This window comes from Hyperolius riggenbachi, chromosome 2, assembly GCF_040937935.1.
Source record: "Hyperolius riggenbachi isolate aHypRig1 chromosome 2, aHypRig1.pri, whole genome shotgun sequence".
Classification (NCBI taxonomy): domain Eukaryota; kingdom Metazoa; phylum Chordata; class Amphibia; order Anura; family Hyperoliidae; genus Hyperolius; species Hyperolius riggenbachi.
This window is the reverse complement of record NC_090647.1, coordinates 133,655,573-133,675,253: the sequence shown is the minus strand read 5'-3', so window position 1 is coordinate 133,675,253 and position 19,681 is coordinate 133,655,573. Positions and strand designations below refer to the sequence as shown.

Here is a 19,681-nt window from a genome sequence, read left to right as displayed (position 1 = left end):
CAGATATTAAAGAGAACCGCTGCCTGTAGACATCAGACTTCAAACAACCAAAATAAGCTAATGTTTCTCCTGTAAACAGTTTAAAGTCTGTATGCACCTTAACTATGGGTGCCAGGCTCAGAATGGGAATCTGTCAGCAGTGGCATTAGTCAGAAGTGGTTTGTAACATTTTATTTATTGTTGAATAAGTGTAACTGTAAAGCTCACAACAGTCTATTACATCTTTCCGAGTCAACTGGGGAAATCTTTAAAACTGCAAGTGAAAGTAGCCATTTAAAGGGAACCTGAAGTAAGAGGAATACGGAGGCTGCCATCTTGATAATAATAAACAATGCCAGTTGCCTGACTTATTTGCTGATGCTCTACCTCTAAATATTTAAAGGGACTCCGAGGAGTGCACAAATTTAAAAGAATACACTCACCTGGGGCTTTTTCCAGCTCACCGTAGGCGGCGAGGTCCCGCGGCGTCCTCCTGGCTCCTCTCCTTCAGCCTCCGCCTGCCCCCGTTACCGGTGTCACCCGGCATCACCGGGTGTCGGGCCGGGTCTGCCTGGTTAATGACGCAATGCGTCATCACGCCAGACACTTCGCGTCATCACGCCGGCCGGCGTGACAGGTCTGCGCATGCGCACTAGTACAGAATGAGCATCCAGGTCAGACACGATGAGACAGATTCAATTCACTTCTTTTCATAAGGTCTCTCCTAGGAGATACATTTTTCATCTTCTGTTTAAACGCTTGAGGACCAAAGGCTTAACCCCCCCCTACTCCCATAGTGATCCGGCTATTTTTTTTTACAATTCAGGCCACTGCAGCTTTAACTGTGTGCTGCTGTTCCATACAACTCAGCACAGAAATGAACACCCCCCCCTCCCCCCAGAGCTTTCAGTTGGTGGCATCTAATTGCTGCTGCTATGTTTTTGTTTTATTACCGTAATCTATCCCTTTTTTTTATAAATTGTCCTTTTTTTAAATATATTTTTATATTCCCCCCCCCCCCTCCCCTGAGATCCAATTAGCATGATCCCTCATGCCCACGAAAGGCATCAGCTCAGGGAAAGGGGACAGCTCAGTGACATAGCTGTCCCCCATACAGAGCTGCAGTAGATGGCAGCGCTGTACAACTGATTACAGGCTTCTTTTCCCCTGTTTTTTAACCTGCCAGCAGGTTAGGCGAGGATGTGTGCATATCGGAGCGTGCGATTTCCGCTAATCTCTGCCCACTGCTCTTGACGCCTTTCGGCATTAGGTGGTCCTGGGGCTGCCACCTTCCCAATGCCTATAGGCGTTAGGCAGTCGGGAAGGGGTTAAAATAACTTTTCAGCACTCTACAACTGAGCAGGTTGAAAAGTAGTGTGAAAATTATTCTGAGTATTTTCTTGCTTGATGGCATTTTACTTATAAGCTGTGAAAATATGGCCTAGAAGAAAACTTTGATATCGACTAGGAGAAAAGTGGATTGGATCGGGCCCTTTGACTCTTCTCTGACTCCACTGGATGCATGATTGCTGCAGGTGAATGACTCAAAAACAGCAAAGGCCAAATGTTCAGCATAACAGCCAGGAAACTAGCATTGTTTATAAGGGAATGCAAATAGCAGCCCCTGTATTTCTCTCCCTCCAGGTTCACATTTACAGGTTACACATTTAAAATTCACAGGTTACACATTTAAAAACTGAACTATGTATTATTATTAAGTATTTATATAGCGCTGACATCTTCTGCAGCGCTTACAGAGTATATATTGTCTCTTAACTGTCCCACAGAGGGGCTCACAATCTAATCCCTACCATAGTCACATGTCTATGTATATATTGTGTAGTGTGTCTATCGTAGTCTAGGGTCAATTTTTAGAGGGAAGCCAATTAACGCATCTGTATGTTTTGGGGTGTGGAAGGAAATCATGGTGCCCAGAGAAAACCCCTGCAGATATGGGGAGAACATACAAACTGTGCAAACAGTCCCCTGGCTAGGATTTGAACTGGTAACCCAGCACTGCAAGGTAAGGGTACTAACCGCTACGCCACCATGCTGCCCTATGTAGGGTCCTAATCCCAAGCAGACTTGCCACCACATGCGTCAGTAGTTATCTCAACTTCTTCCTGAGGACTGGAGGTGGTGATAAACTCCTTGTCCATAGACGTTTACATGGGTGCTCTTTAATTTAAAGGACACTCTAGGCGAAAATAAACTAATGAAAAACAATTGTATCTATCTTTCTCCACCTAAAAATGACTTTTTAAAATATTCCACTGTTTTATTTTATGTTTAAATCTACTTTTTAAGTTTTAGCTGTTTTATTATTTTTGCTCAACGACACATTCATTGAAGTATGCCAGAGCTAAAATCTATGAAGTATTTACCCTTTTTATCTCTTTCCTGCTCTCAGAAGCCATTTTCTGCTAGGGAAATGTTTTATAGTTGGAATTTCTTATCAGTGAAGGTCACACTGTAGTCACTTCCTGTCTGAGTCAGGACTGAGTCAGCCACTTACATACCTGATATTTAACTCTTTCAGGCACAGAAAGAAAAAAAATGAAACACAGCCTAGTTATTTGTGTGCTTTAAAAAGGGAGGATTGGTAGCTGCTTCCTGTGTGCAGAGTAAATCTAAATCTTGTGGTTCATGTGGGCTGGTATTTATCATGGGAGAGAGCCCCACATTGGGAGGCCCTACATTTACTGAGAAATACCAGGCTGCATTGGTTATAAACACCTAATAAGGCAACCATCCTGATCTTCTTCTAAGAAAATGCAATTGCAGCTTCCCAGCTGTAAATGTTCACCTAGATTTAATGCATGTGCAATTATTTCCCTGTAACAAGCATGAGCACCCTGTACACTAACTCCGGGCAATCTTGTAGTATTATAGTCAAAGAATCAACATCAAAGCCAGACAGCAGCATATCTCTGTATGTACTGTAAGTCAAGATGGCGGTTAAATAATGATACGACAAAGCGCTTGAGTCTTGCGTGATTTAAGTGTATCTGGATATCTGTCATCTCATCTACTTGGACTGGGTGGTTTCCTTCCTCCTAAGAGGTTCCAGTGTTCTTTTTCTGAATTCTTTTGAATTATTATGTTACATTTGCAGTTGAACAATGATGTTGCATGACACAGAAGGGCTGGTAATGAAACAGCTGTCAAGGAATAAAAACATTTTGCCAAAGGGGAGATTGACAGTGACAATAGATATTCATATTTTTGTAAAACACAAAAAAAGGGTGGCAATGGATATGAAGTTATGTAAGATAATATAGTTTCCCTTTACAATAATTCATAGGTTTACAACTTAGGAGAAGTACTGTAATGGGCATTGTTTCTTTGTGGCCATTTTCTGTTGTCTTTTCTTTTTAGACTGGGTTCCCAGTGGTCATTTGCATAAAGCATGCGTTAAAATGCGTTAAAATGTGAAAATTGCAATTGAGACTGGACATAAACTTTAACACCAATCCTGAATGCAACGAGTTGGAACAGCGCAATCAGTTACAGCGCAGTACTGTGAACAGGCCCATAGAATTGTAAGGGCAGTGAGTTGACATGCAGAAATATTCTGCAATGCAATTGAGCACTGCGAGCAGGGCCTTAAGGTAGATTCAGTGGCGTAGCAATATGCGTTGCGGAGGTTGCGACCGCATAAGGGGATGTAAACCACAGTATTAGCTCTCTATTGGCCCTGTGCTGGTAACAAACACTTCTATAGATGCTCTAAATAGTTGGAATCATTAACAAACTGTTCCCCATCCCCTTCTTGCACCTCTGACCCTGTGGTTGTCCTTGGCAGGTTTTGGTGCGCTGTATCAATTGCTATGTAAAGAGTGCTTGGGGGGGCCCCATGTAAAACTTGCACCGGGGCCCATATCTCCTTAGCTACGGCACTGGGTAGATTGCCTGTGTAAACAGTTGCACTGCACAAAAGATAATCTAATTTGCATTTTTGTAGGAGGGGAAGGAAGACCAAATATAAATTAAGAGTACTGACCATGATTTACCAAGGTATTTCAAACAACATGCAAAATATACAAGTAAGAATTAAAGACCATCCTCTGCAGGGACAAACCCAGGATTATTAAGGGGGGGATTTCTGAAAGGTCTTCCTCAGCCATGCTCAATACAGTATAATAATATGGTAGGACATCATGCTGGGTACACATAAGGCAATTTCCTGTCCGACCGACCGACAACGGTATCAATCAGGAGCAGTTTGGATAGAGATAATAATGAGGACAGCCAACAGTGGTAATGTCATGAACTGGAAAGTGAAGCATTCACGCAGCACGGCACAGGACTGTGCTCAAACCTGGCTCTGTACTCTAAGTTACCCAGAGCTGCTCCATGCTCTGTACACATGCTGCTGCTACATCCAAAGTCAACTGTAGCTGGGAAAGAAAGGGGGCAGTGCTGGTGTCTTAACTTGTACCTGTCCCCAGACACTGCACCGGCAACTGTAATCCTTAGCCCCCCCCCCCCCCCCCCCCCCCGCCCGCATTTCCCTATGCTTTTTAAGAAAGCAAACTTTTGTTTTCCATGCATTTTAGTAAGGGGACTTTTAGGACCATTGTAGCCCCTTACACACTAAAATTAGTTCTGGTTCACCATGAGCTTGCTGGTTAGTCTGTACCTCTGGGTGTTTCAAGCCCTACTTCCTAGAGCCAAATTGATCCATGCCATGCACTGGTAGGATCAACCAATCCGAAACAGTCTGTATGCATGTTGGATTATTATGGCTCTGTACAAATTAACAAGCTGACACATCATTGCATTCCAGCGGATCTGGAGGTGTGTTTAGCTTCTAAGGGCAACAATGGTGAATTTGCATATATTCAGCAGTGATGCACTGGGAGGAATCTCAGAGCTAACTCCAACCTGAATTATCGCAAATTCTTTCTGTTTTAAGAAAGCAAACTTTTGTTTTCCTATGCTCTGATGAAGTGTAAATATAAAAATATTCATGTTGGAATGGAGCACATTGGGCCTGATGCACAAAATTGATGTAATACTGAAGTGTACAGACAGTGCACAGCAATATTACTCTTATTTCTAGCAACAAGTAACGCGGGTTACACTCTTAGCCCGGCCCGCTATATTTAGTGACAAGCCACAGAAAACAATGAAATACTGGCCAATGTCCTGACAGAGCTGACAGAGTATGACAACACATAGAACTTGTGGCTTGTATTACAGGAAGGAAGAACACAGCCAGTCAGCCACAGTGACACTTATGCAAGCTGTACTTTATATCCAATTTTACTTATTGTCTCAGATGTTACACCATCCATGGTCTGAAGAAAACTGCAAAATTACAAACTGTCACTGATTTGTAGAGAAAATCCAAGGTTTTGGAAATGTACCAAACCTTTATTTTTTTCAAATGCTCATTAAGTAGATACTAACATGAAGCGTAACGCTCTCTGGTCAGCTGAAACATAGTGTATAGAATACAAAAATGTATCTAAAATGAATCCAACCAACACTATCTATCCTGTAAGATCCTATTATTATTAATTAGTATTTACATAGCGCTGTCAACTTCTGCAGCACTGTACAGTGTATAACATCTTGTCACTTGACTGTCCCTCAGAGGAGCTCACAATCTAATCCCTACCATAGTCATATGTCTATTATGTATCATAGTTTAGGGCCAATTTGGCGGGGAAGCCAATTAACTTATCTGTATGTTTTTTAGGATATGGGAGGAAACCGGAGCGCCCAGATGAAACCCAATCAGACACAGGGAGAACATACAACTTCCGTGCAGATAGTACCCTGGCTAGGATTTGAAGCGGGCACCCAGCGCTAACCACTATGCCACCGTGCTGCCCAAATAATCTGAAGCATTAATATGTATTGGCTCACAGTGGTTGAGGAAATTGATAGAATTGAGTTTACATACACCTGCTCAATAGAAGAGCACCTAGACAAGCCCACGACCAGGCAAAATTTTAAATGTAACTTAAGGTTAGTGAGAAGAGTGCCAAAATTATATATTTTTTGTCAAATGAAGTTTCTGCAAATTAAAACCTTTATAAAATGTGGCCTCAAGACATGAAGCAAGCCAGACTTTAGAGGCTTCAATTTTATGTTATGCCAGATTGTAGTTCCACTTTAAAAGCAAAGAGATCTGCTGTATATGCAGTTAAACTGAGGTTTCAGAGTCTTGCTGCTCCTTTCTCAAGCACACATGTGATATGCTTAACAGCTCTCTATTTGATACACTGTCTATTCTTTTAAAATCATTGTACTAATAATAAAGTTGTGTTTTCATGATCACACGTTATGGCATTTGATGACTTTATATATCTTACGTTTTCTAAAAATACTCTGTTTATAGTCATAAAAGATTATTTATGCTTGTTAAGCTATCAGTTGCTGATAATAAAGTCACAAAGTATTGCACTAGCAATTCATGCAATTATAAGATCCTATGGTGACCTGAAGCAAAAAAAAATAAAATAAACTAAAGTAAAAAGAGAATGTAAAGGTTCAAATATTTAAATAACTGAATTTATAATAAGTACTAATGTGAAATGAAGTATTATTTGCATTAAATATATTATTTTGTGCTATTAAGTCATGTCAAGTAATACCCTTACTGAGATATGGAACAAGCCAAGAAGGGGCATAACAATAGACCCTGCAAGGGATGCAGCTGCAAGGGATGCAGCTGCAGGGGGCCCCAAAAGCCACAGGGGCCCCGAATTGAGAGACTGACAACTAAGATCAAGGAGAGAAAAAAAACTTTCTGCTCTCTGCACAATTGTTCTAATGACTGCATCTGCTCAGCCACTGATAACAAATCATACAAAGTTTTGTAGACAAAGATTTGTAGGCAGTCCCTATTCAGTGTGCAGGGGGAGGGGGGCCCATCCAAAGTTTTACAGGGGGGGGGGTGCAGTGATTTCTAGTTAGCCAAGTATTTGTATAAACCTGCCCTGTTATTGGACCAAATCGAATCTCCGCTGATCCCTAAGAACAGCCCTCATGCTTCCTCAGAGCTCATTCTCTATAGACTGGTCACACAAGACCAACAGACAAATCTCACCTCTTGCTGTGATATGGAGGCTGGATCTTCACTGTCCTCTGATGACTCTATGTCTGCTGATTGGTTGTTATCCCCCTGATGACATAGAGAACACAATTATGAGATAAACAGTAAAAGGCAGCTCTATCCAAAAATGAAATTTCAGCTTAGAGTAAACACCATGAGTTTATATTCAAGGTTCTGGCACAATAACTGCAGGTAGTGTATTAACTGATGGGTTAAAAGAAATAATATTTCACCGCTTACAAAAACCTCCATGAACAGACCAATTATGCATAAGTGAGCTCCAGTGACCCCATACACAGAATCTCACCTTGATTTTGGCCAACATCACATACTGTACAGTGTTGGCCATATTTGCCTTCTATTAGAATTTTTACTGGAATTTTTACTTCTGTGTTTTGCTTGCATTATGATTTATACCATGACATTGTACAGTCTATGTTTAGTAACCCACTCTCCATTTATCATACATCTATAACACTACAGAGGAAGAGTGTTTCAGTTTAACCTAGAAGAAGGCAGAAGTCACAGTTCCATCTTATCCCTACAGAGAAGTGCTTCCAACATCACTAGAATACCACCTAGATGATGTGCTGCTATGAGGCGGAGGGAGCTGACTTACATACGGTAATTGCTCTTTTCCGGGAAGGTGTTTTGGTGATTTATTTTGCTGTGCAGGCACAGTTTTCTATTACTAAAGATTCCTGCTTCAATCACTTGATTGAACTAACTGCCACACCACAATTTGTAGGCACCAATGCAAACCCAGGTGAACACAAGTCTCAATATATAAATATTTATTAATTTAGGTTTAGGCAAATGCCAGTGTGAGTACAGGTTAATGCTGAGTCCGTACCTTCGTAATAGAGTTGAACTGGTTATTTAGCTGTTTATTTTCACCATTAGTCGAATTAATATATTTATCAACTACTATTTCATGCCTACTTTTCCTTCAAACAATTCCTCACAATGCACCTCTTGAAGATTGCCTAACCCCCTGCATCAATGCCATAAACCGCTCTGCTGAGCTCCTATTATGCAACCTAATGTGTCCTTACCCCATCACTTTAGATTGAAAGCATCTGGTAAGGTCCTCCTTCCTAGTATATCCTATTTGATAACGTAACCCTTCACCAGGTACCCTTCCTGCGGACCGACTTGGATTGAAACTATGTGGTCTCTAAAACTCAAAAACTTTGTTACATGATCTTGTAACTTGTTGTCTGTCTCCCTATTTACCTGCTGTTCAGCTCTGCGTAGTATGCTGGTGCTTTATAAATAATAATAGACCTAGGCTTTACACAGGCAGAAGTTATGATCCATGTCTTTTTTTGGTGACCATAAAAAAGCAGCAGATGTACTCACTCTTCTTGGCGTCTTGTCCCGGGATCTCCTAGGAGGCTTCCAAGTTTTCTCTTTGGTTTCGGTGTTAATGAAAAAATTCCTGCCTGTTGTTGGGTCCTCATAACATTCCCAGCTATCCACAGTGTGGATAGGAGGACAAGTAGGAGTCGGAGGAGCTCCTTTTGTTTTCTTCATCTCCTCCAAATTGCAGTAGACTGGAGTGTCCTGCATTGTGTTAGCCAAGCTCACCTTAGCAGAAAAGAAAAAGTACAAAATATTAAACATGCATAGATTTAGCATGCATTTAATTTCTCTAAAAGAAACATCAGTTTCATCATACAAAGATAAGTTTCATCATACAATACAGTGTTCACCTTTAGCAACTATTAAATAAATAATGAGACTGTATTTGTTGTCCTCCGTCTACATAATGCAAGTTTTATGATGACAAACAATGCTGATCTTATGGCTGTGATAATTTCTCAGTCACTTACCTGGATCTAGTGTTAAATCAGGAGATCTGACTTATTTCAAATGTCCCAGAGCTACATATTATGTCACCAGTAATGAGAATGCAGATCAGGTATACTGACTTTCATCCAACACTTTTGCTCTGTATACTGGTGAGGGAGGCAGTCAGAAAGTATTATGAACTAATGATCAGCATAGCAGGTAGCTAGCATTCTTATAAAGAGTGTAAAAAAAGCAGCCATAATATTTAACGCATGGCAAGTGTAAGTTAAACATCTGTCTGGGGGTCTCTGCTTCAACACAATGTGGAGACATCACTCTACCTTAGTGGCTTGCTGTCTTTAGTATGATAACAGGTGGCCACAAGGCAGGTCAATGTCTAAGAAACTTTTTTACTCATATTTTTTAACTCAAGGCACGCACAGTTTGTAAAGAGTAGCACCCCACATGGCATTTAACATTAGGGGCAGGGTTGTTCCTGGCCTCTCGGTGCCCCAGGCACCAAATGCAGCCCGTGAAAATGCAGCAAATCCAGACCCTCCGTTCAGGTTTTCAAAACGAGTCCCAGCAAACGCAGACGGATCTGTTTTTGTTTGGATAAAGACGGCTGCTATTTTTAACATTGCTATCCGTGGCTCCGGTTTGATCAGGTTTTAAAAATGGACCTAGTGTGAACCAGCTCTTAAACAATACACAACATATTATTGTATTTGTTGAGTTTCAGAAAAAAAACTACCAAGCTCAAGGATTGGTTACTTACAGGAAAAGTATTAAAATGCATCACAGATCAACAGATCCCTTCACAGTAAGTTGCTTCATGTTTTTCAAATCTCAGTTTGCTTCCTCACAGGCAAGGATTCAGGAATCCCCATGTTCATGGCCTCTATGAGATAACAGTGACTATGTCATAGATGCCAAGACACATGGAGATTCCTCATGGTGTGTCACAGTTTGGCAGCACTCAGTGACAGCTTTTGCACGTTTGGCTAATCTGGAGCAGAAGAGGAGGTCGCTGATAACGGAGGACATCTGTATGCATTGAAGATTGTAAAGTGGGCACATAGCTTTATTTTGCACAGCATGGATGTATTTAGATCCCGATAAGCCGGAATTTAACTAACTAGTCTCAACCAAACAGCAAACAGCACAAATTACCGGCAGTACTCACAGGGGCATTTGTGGCCACTAGGAAAATGGAATTGCACAGGTGCAATGTGGGTCCAGTGAGGAGTACGGCTTTTGACAAAGTGGTCAAATATGACTGTGTAACAAATAAAGGGCCTTATTGAATTCATTTTTTCTCCTAAATTTTTTCCTAGGTGATATTTTCACACCTTATCAATAAAATGCATTTTAAGCCATGAACAAGCAAGAAAATACTCAAAATAATTTTGATAGTACCTTTTCACCTACTTTTTTGGTACTTTTTCAATTGTATAGTGATGAAAAGTTATTTTAAATAAAAGATGAAAAATTATCTCCTTGCACGTTATGTCAGACTTTAATTTTGTTTCTTGATCCCAAACATGCAAAGTGCTAAATAAAAATACCGGTAACACTTTCAGTAACATTAAAAATACTTTGCGGTTTCTGATAAAAAAAAAAACTGCACCGCAAGTGTGCTAGCTGGCCCAGCTGTCATCCCTCCCTTACTTCCTTTGCCCGTCATAGGTATCTAAAGGTGCCCCTTAGTGATAGGTAGCCATTCTTCTAGCGAACGTCTGTTCTCTCACCAACAAGGTGGACGAGCTGCTCCTACTTCTCGACAGCAAACCGGCGATCTGCAGGAACATCCCAGTTCTTTGCTTCACAGAGACCTGGCTGAACGATGGCATTCCCGATAACCACCTACAGGTGCCAGGCTACAACATCCACCGTGCTGACCGTGATCCCACCCTCTCCGGAAAAAAAGCGAGGAGGAGGGATATGCTTCTACATAAACTCCGCCTGGTGCACCGACACCACCATCCTCAGCACTATCTGTTCCCCTGATGCCGAGATTCTAGCAATCAATTGCAGGCCACAGTACTCGCCCAGAGAGATCACATCCTTTGTTCTCGTCGGAGTCTACATCCCCCCTGACGCAAACACCAAGCAGGCCTTACGTACCCTGAGCAACTGCATCTCGAGGTGCGAAACCCTCCTCCCAGGGGCCCTCCTTATCATACTGGGGGACTTTAACAATGCAAATCTAAACCTAGAACTGCCCCAGTACAAGCAGCATGTGACCTGCCCTACCAGGAACGACCGCACCCTCGACCACTGTTACACTGTCCACAAGATCGCGTACAAGGCTGCTCAAGGCGCTGCCCTGGGGAACTCCGACCATTGCCTAATCCACCTGATCCCCACCTACAGGAGACACCTTGACACCGTCAAGCCTGCGATCAGGTCATCCAAAAGGTGGTCTTAGGAGGCCAAGCGTGAGCTCCAGGCATGCTTTGATTGCACGGACTGGTCAGCCCTGGCGGCCCCCACCCTGGAGGAATGGACTGAGAACATCACCTCCTATATCAGTTTCTGTGAGGACACATGCATCCCAACCAAGGTGTACCCTAACAACAAGCCTTGGTTTAGCAGCAAGCTGCGCCGGCTCAGGAAACTGAAGGTGGTAGCGCACAAGACTGGCCCCCTTGAAGAGTTCAGAGCCGCCAGGAATACCCTAAATTGTGAAGTGAAACAGGCAAAGAGGGCCTACTCAGACAAGCTGAGTCTGAGCCTTCAGTCCAACAACTTATGTGAGGTCTGGAAAGGCCTGAGGGCAGTTACAAATTTCAAGCCCCCCCCCCCAGCAAACGCCACCTAGCACTCAACTGGCTGATGAACTCAACGACTTCTACTGCAGGTTCGAATAAAGTCCCAAGCAGCCTGGAGTCTCTGGGGCCATGGCCAGTGAGGCTCACTCCCCTCCACCTAACTTAGAGGACAGTGGCCCCGCAGCTTCAGATGCAGTCCAAGAAGAGGAGATGCTACGTCACCTACGCAAACTCAACCCCAGGAAAGCCTCAGGCCCGGATGGCGTGTCGTCGATCTGTCTGAGAACGTGTGCTGTCCAGCTAGCTCCTGTCCTCGCCTCCATCTTCAACAGGTCTCTAACAGAAGGCAAGGTCCCCTCCTGCTTTAAGAGATCCACGTTCATCCCAGTCCCCAAAAAACCGGGAAACACAGATCACAATAATTTCAGACCAGTAGCCCTAACCCCCACCATCATGAAGATCTTTGAGCGGCTCATTCCTGCCTCGCTGAATCTATCCACAAACGCCCTCCTGGACTCACATCAATTTGCTTACAGGGCTAATAGGTCGGTAGAGGACGCCATTAACATCAGTCTGGCATACATCACGGAGCACCTCGATAGACCCGACTCCTACGCCAGGCTCCTGTTCCTGGACTTCAGTTCTGCGTTCAATACCATCTGCCCAGACATCCTGCTTGTCTACCTTGTACAGCTGGGAGTAGCCCCCTACCTCTGCAGGTGGATTAGAGACTTCCTTTCAAACAGATCGCAGAAGGTTAAGCTTGTCAATTGCTACTCCAGCGAGCGAACAACCAATACAGGAGCACCGCAAGGGTGTGTTTTGTCACTGCTTCTGTTCTCATTATACACCAACAACTGCACCTCAACTGATGACTCTGTCAAGGTCATTAAATTTGCGGATGACACAACAATCATCGGCCTCATCAGCAGGAATAGTGAGCATGCCTATCGTTATGAGATAGACAGGATCTGCAACTGGTGCAAAGACAACAATCTCGTCCTCAATGCGGCAAAGACTGTTGAACTGATTATGGACTATAGGAAACGCCCGCCCACCGTCCTTCCGGTACAAATTGGGGAGACAGAGGTCTCCAGGGTTCCGTGCGTTAGATTCCTTGGCACAACCATTACTAATGACCTAAGATGGGGGGAGAACACTACCAAAATCCAGAAGAAGGCACAGCAGAGGTTATTTTTCTTGCGTCAGCTGAGAAAATTCGGCATCCCGTGTGAACTGCTTAAGAGCTTTTACACGGCCACCGTGGAATCCATCCTGTGCTCCTCCCTCATCGTCTGGCATGCAGGGGCATCTGCTAAGGACAAGTACAAACTGCATAGAGTAATCAGCACTGCAGAAAAGATCATTGGAGGCCCCTGCCGCCCCTTGATCTCCTCCACACTACCAGAATGGGGACAAGAGCCATCAAGATCTCACAAGACCCCTCCCACCCTGGCAACCGCTTCTTCAAGCTTCTCCCACTGGGCCGCCGTTTCAGAGCCATCCCCTCCAGAACCACTAGATGCTGGAGCACCTTCTTCCTTCAGGCGGTGCACCTTCTGAACTCAACCTCGAGCTCCCCATGACCAGTTCAGCTATCCTGTCCTCACTGGCCCCTGTTCTGAATGCATGTCATGTTTTGATATGTTGATGTAGTATATGCTATGTATCAGTGGAATGCTGAGAGTAGGGTGAGTAACCTCTCATTTACACTCTGCTCGCGACTCTGCATAGGGAAGGCAGAAGAGAGGCCCTTTGGGGGGGGGGGGGGGAGGGCAGTGAGCCACCTTTTCATCATCAGGCATCTGTAGGCACGTGGCTACAGTGCCTTATGGTAAATCCGACCCTGGTTAAAGGGCAATAAAGGTGCAACATTTTAAACATATTCTTCCAGTTTTCTGTTTATCATTGAATAATTATGCACACAATTCAATGTACATACGTGATCACAAAGCTGTATACTCCTTATCAACTTTTATAGCAACAAAAACCAAACAATAGATAATGAATATAACAACATATTTCTGCTAATAGCTAAGTATGAGTGGCAATTAGGAAGAGAAAAAGGTTAAGGAAGAATTTATAGGCTGTGTTCTCCTATCAAAGTCCAGCAGACGTATTCTGGAAACTTGCTGAGCAGCTAAAGTTCACACGAGCGGGAAATTCCCAGCACTTAAGAAATTAAATCAGTTTTTAAAATGCTTGTCCGAGTTCCTTCTTATTATATTCTTATCATCATTCCCTCCGCTATACAGTTCCCTGATGTCTAGTATTCAGAACTAGCTACTGTTGCCATATGTGCATAAAATTCAGATGGGTGTGATGAGAGTTAGCCGTACATGTTCTTTAAGGTTCTGTTCCCACTACAGCGGAGAATGGATATTTTTTGTCTGTTCTCCACTCCAAAGTGAATGGCTCCTATTTTATTAATAGGAGCCGTTCACACTTGTCACGCTGCATCGGATCAGTGGGAAGCAGACTCCATTTCTGTGCAGTCTGCGATAATCCCAGGCACACGGATGCTTTCTACCAAATAAAATAACAGGGAGCGCATCTGACCCGGGCTACAGCCGTACCACGGTGGTCCGCTGGCTGCACGTGGTCCGGAACAAGTGGGAACACAGCCTTACAGTCTGAGCTGGGACATGGAAATAACTCTGCTCAGGTGTAGTGCTGCAGTGCTGGCCACAGAAAACTAATCTCTCAGCAGAGGGAGGAGGTAGGTGGAGTCTGTTAATCTGTGCATACAGGGAAAGACTGGCTGCTCCCACTCCTATCTAATTCCCTGATTATTTCATTCTAGTGTATCAGTGTACATTAGATGGAGTTGTCTGGACTGCTGTCTCTCCAATTCATCATCTCAACAAGAAATGGAGCTAAAGTACCTGGCCCACCAAGTATTTTAAATATATTTATTGCTATATATAAAATACAAGACTAATTCTGCTGAAAGATACAAATGAAGATTGTTTTCCAACCTCAGGCCTCATTCTAGGTTACCTACAATAAAAGTGGAATACACTGCAACTACGTCACTGTCAGGTGATGCATTTCAATTACAATGAATGGAACAGCACTACACAGAAAACAAAAATTCGTCCTCCTATATGATAACACATGCCATGGCTGCACATCTCAGAAGTAGGAATGTCAGATAGTGCTTTCTTTGCAATGTATGATGAGTGTATAGTGCTGCAATACACAATATTATGAAGAAGGTCTTGTACTGTGGAGTCGGAGGTACAAAAATGTTCTCTGTTCTTTAATTCATTCTAACTGTGCTTCTTTTAAGTGTAGGAATCACCATAGCAGTCATAGAAGCTGCTATGGGGCTCGTAGCCAAGGTGGGCCCAGTCGCAGTTACGGTTACGGTGGGCCTCCTTAATTGCAGAGTAATTAAGCCGAAACAGCAATTCAATTTTATTGACAGAGCTAATATTTAGTTCTATCTTCAGAAGGAGTAATTCACTTCGTAAGTTTGACTATGTATATGATTTCTCTAATCTTTTGTTAAGACACAAACATCATCAAACCGGTTTATTTGAATGGAAATACCCTTTTGACTTTAGCTGAAAACAATGTGGGCAATGTGTAAATTCAACACTCACAATTTCAGTTTTGCATGATTGATTACTTTGTTTGGATTACATGGATTGAAATGAGAGCTGCTACATGCATGGTCTTCAGCCAACTGATTAAACCATTATCTCCCTCAGTCACATACTGCCACAACTCACGCAGCAGTAAGGGCCTGTTTCCACCATCAATTTCTCACCAGTTTTCTGGTACACATGCATTTTTCCGACTGTATCGATGCCAGCACTATAGTGTAAATTGTGTTGCAGCTTTTTCACTAGCGCAATGCCATTTTTACACAATCTCAAACACACTGCCTGGTGCAGTTTTTCAGTGTTTGTCTTTGCGTAATGTTGGATTGGCGTGCAAAAAAAAAAAAGTTATCTGCATACAAAACAAGAAGCTATGCCTTTTCTTTGTGCTCTCCCTGTTTCAATGTGATCTCTCTAGTCAATTCAATTGCAAATTGCAAACACAATGGCCAATTTCAAAATCGCACAACAATTGCAAAGGCAAAACAAAACAAGAAAAAACATCACAAAAAAGTAGCGATAATGAGCCCAAAATAGGAGTTTTTCAGAATATAAGACACACTTTTTCTTCTCCAAAATTGGGAGGAAAAAGTGGGTGTGTCTTATATTCCGAATATATGGTATTCCTAACAGTGGAATATACTTACTGCTTCCTGCCCATCCACGCAATCCTCTTCTCCTCCTGCAGCTTCCCGTACACTATGACTGCCTGCCGCTATACTGCTTCGGTCCTCCATACTTCATAATTAGTGGTTCCCTGCATGACCCCAGCATCGCATGTGCACCACCCCGGTGCATTCATGCATGATGTACGACGCAGGTGCACCACTGGGGTCACAAAGTTAACCACTAATTATAAACTAAACAGCTAGAAAGTACGGAGGACCGAAATGGTATAGCGGACAGCCACAGTTTACGGGAAGCTGCAGGAGAAGGTGAGGATCACGTGTGGAGTTCCAGGACTGGAGAGAAGGGGAGAGGAGCGTCGCGAGAGTGGAGGATCAGGTGAGTGATTTCAGTGGTAGAGTTAGTGTAGTGTAGTGTAATGTAGTGCAGCTTAGGTGGTGGGCAGCAGGGATTAGTGTAGTATAGCTTAGGTAAGGGGTGCCCACACTTTTTCAGCTTGCGCGCTACTTTGAAATTTGCAGAGACCAAGAGATCTACCAACATTTTGAATGCTAAGCATAGCAAATAGTTGCAGAATCCTTCTCCCCCATCACCCACACATTGTCACGAACAGCCCCCAAGTATAGATGCCCAAGTATAGGTGCCCGCTGTATAGGTAGCCAGGCATAGGTGCCCCCAGTATAGGTAACTAAGTATAGGTGCCCCCAGTATGGGTAACTAAGTATAAGTGCCCGCAGCATAGGTAACTAAGTATAGGTGCCCCCAGTATAGATAGCTAAGTATAAGTGCCCCCAGCACAGGTAGCTAAGTATAGGTGCCCCCAGTACAGGTAGCTAAGTATAGGTGCCTCCAGTATAGGTAGCTAAGTATAGGTACCCAGTATAGGTAGCTTAGTATAGGTGCCCAGTATAGTAATCACTTACTTCCCTCCAGCTCCAGCGGTGGTGTCTGTGGATCATCCCAGTCTTGCCTCCTTCAGCCACGGCTCCTCCTTCTTCATGGAGGACGGACAATTAAGACGGTGGCAGAGACAGTGGGCGTTTGGTCCAGTGGGCGGTGTGGATGGCAAATAAGGCGCAATCCCATGAAATTCTGCTGCCGGCACTGCTCACGGCCAATCAGGGAAGGGATAGGGAGGGGAAATGCTTGGCTGAAGTGAGAGGCCCTTTGATGGGATGCAGCCACGCAGCCGCAATCTAACCAGCAGTCGGTCACGATCTACTGGTAGACCGCAATTGACCTATTGGGCACTCCTGGCTTAGCTGGTGGGGCAGCAGGGGCTAGGGTAGTGTAGTCTGTAGTGCAGTGTAGTGTAGCTGGGCAGTGTAGCTGGTGTAGATAGAGAAGCTTAGAGACGGCTTGTGGAGGAGGCATGCAGCCGGGCCAGCGCAGGCACAGTGATGTCCGACCTGGCTAACCGAAAGAGGATGCTGGAGGGCAATTACAGGTAGTGGAAGGGAGCAGAATGGAGAAAAGGGGGAGCGGTGAGCATCAGGACAGCTCACCATACATGCCTGCTCCCACCGTTTCTCATATTCATTTGGGCTCTGGTATCCTTTAAAATAACCTTTCAGCATTCTGCAATTGAAAACATACCAAAAATAGGGTTAATACAGTAGTACTTTCAAAATTATTTTCCATATTCTCTTTTTTGCTGGAGGCTTAAAAGACATTTCATTGGTTTGGCGTGAAAATATCAACTAGGAGAAAACTTATGCTGGGAATACACCATGAGATTTTTTGGCAGATAGATGGTTCGATAGATAAATTCCCGACAGGTCCGACCTAATATTCGATCATTTTCCTGTTCGATTGCTCATAGAAGTGAAGTGAAATCGATAAGAAAAACAAACGGAAAATCGATTGGAAAATAATTTGGAAAAACAATCGGACAGTAAATCTGCTGAAAAAAACTAATTGATTATTCACAGCATTAGGCGAAAAGTTAATAGAATAGGGGGCGAGTTGTGTAGAGCAACAATCATTCAGTACTGCTCAGAATGGTCCCTAAAGGCCCATACACACGTCAGATTTTTTTAAACAACGGGACGTTTGGACGTCCCGTCGTTCAGACGCTAAATCGGGCATGTGTACAGTCCGTCGTTCAGCTGATAAGACTTTAGCATTACATGGATTTGTTCCTCCAGTATACATTATTTTTCATTATACTGGCAGGTTGCAAACTTTTGTCTGTATGAGTTTTGTCTGTCTTATGATCTGTGTGTAAAAAGCGATTTTACTGGATTTATACACTGCCACTCCAGTAATTTACCAACCATTGCGATCTTGGACTGGAGAAATCCATACTACTTGAGTTTTTAGGGCTGTTTAATTTTTTCAGCTCAGTGAAAAACAAACCAAGCTTTTCAACGATGTTACAATAGTGTGGTGTGCCTGATAGTTTACCTCACGGAAGTTTCACCACTAACTACTGCAATGCTTTCTGCAATATTACCGTACTTCTTACAGTCCACCATTTCACTTCTGTGCATTTCTCTTCTGTATATCTGTTCTGCCATTCTATGTGAGTATATGTCAATGTACTAATAATGTAAGTATCATTAAATACAATACAAAGTGAGCATTCCATTTGGACACTAGAGCCCATGAGCCATATGCAATTAACTTTTTCCCAAGAGTTTTCTCCTAGGAGATTATTTTTCATCTTTAATTTAGAATAACTTTTCAGCACTTGGCAATGGAAAAAGTACCAAAAAGTAGGTAAAAAGGTGCTATCAAACTTATGTTGAGGTTTTTGTTTTGCTTGCTGGTGATCTAGGTGCAAACTCAGGAGAAAAAGTTAATAGCATATGGGTCCATATGCAATTAATATTTCTCCTGAGCTTTCTCCCAGGATATAATTTTTCATCTTCACTACAAATAATACTTTGCAAATGAAAAATTACTAAAAGTATATAGAAAACAAATATCAAACTTAGTTTGAATATTTCCTCACTTGCTGGTTGCTTGAAATGTATTTTATTGATAAGGTGTGAAAAATATCTCCTTGGAGAAAACTCAGGAGTAACATTATGGCCCATATGCAATTCACTTTTTCTCCTTAGTTTTCTTCAAGTTGATATTTTCACAACTTGTCATAAAATGCCCTTTAAACCACCTGCAAGCAAGAAAATGCTCAAAATAATTTTCACAGTACTTCTCCGTCTATCTTTTTGTACATTTTTAGTTGCAAAGTGCTAAAAAGTTACTTTAAATAGAAGATAAAAAATGATCTCCTTGGAGAAAACTTAGGAGAAAAAGTTAATTGCATATGGCCCCAGTTGTCAAATAGCGTCCCAGGGCCCATATGCAATTCACTTTTTCTCCTGAGTTTTCTCCAAGGAGATAATTTTTCATCTTCTATATATAAAATACCTTTTCAACATTTAGCTGTTAAAATACCAAAAAGTAGGTGAAAAAGTACTGTCAAAATTATTTTGAGTATTTTCTTACGCTGGTGGCTTAATAGGAATTTTATAGACAAATTTGAAAATATCACCTATTAGAAAACCCAGGAGAAAAAATGAATTGCATTTGGGCCCAGGTGTGTAAAGCTACAGTCAGTCAACACTATGGTCCATTAGCATTACATGGATTTGCTCTTCCAGTATGCAGTGCCATTATATTGGCTGGTTGCAAACTTTAGTCTGTATGATTTGTGTTATTGTCGGTGTGTAAAGATACATTGTACTGGATTTATACACTGCCATCACAGTCATTTGCCGACAATTGTGCTCTCCGATTGGAGAAATCCATGCTATTATTAGTATATAGTTATAATCCATTCTCTTGTGAAATTTTCCAGCACATGTTCGAGTGGTATGGTGGCT

General features: G+C 42.7%; 1 protein-coding gene across 6 annotated transcripts in view; it reads right to left on the bottom strand.

Moving 5' to 3' along the window:
• ARHGAP9 (Rho GTPase activating protein 9) overlaps positions 1–19,681 on the bottom strand; it is a 173,187-nt gene that overhangs the window by 68,500 nt on the left and 85,006 nt on the right. For all 6 annotated transcript variants that reach the window (XM_068267453.1, XM_068267455.1, XM_068267454.1 and 3 more), the window contains 2 exons: positions 8,411–8,638; positions 7,043–7,117 (listed from right to left, as the gene is read on the bottom strand). In XM_068267453.1, coding sequence (XP_068123554.1) covers positions 7,043–7,117; positions 8,411–8,638 — 303 coding nt within the window. The remainder of the gene's footprint in view (positions 1–7,042; positions 7,118–8,410; positions 8,639–19,681) is intronic.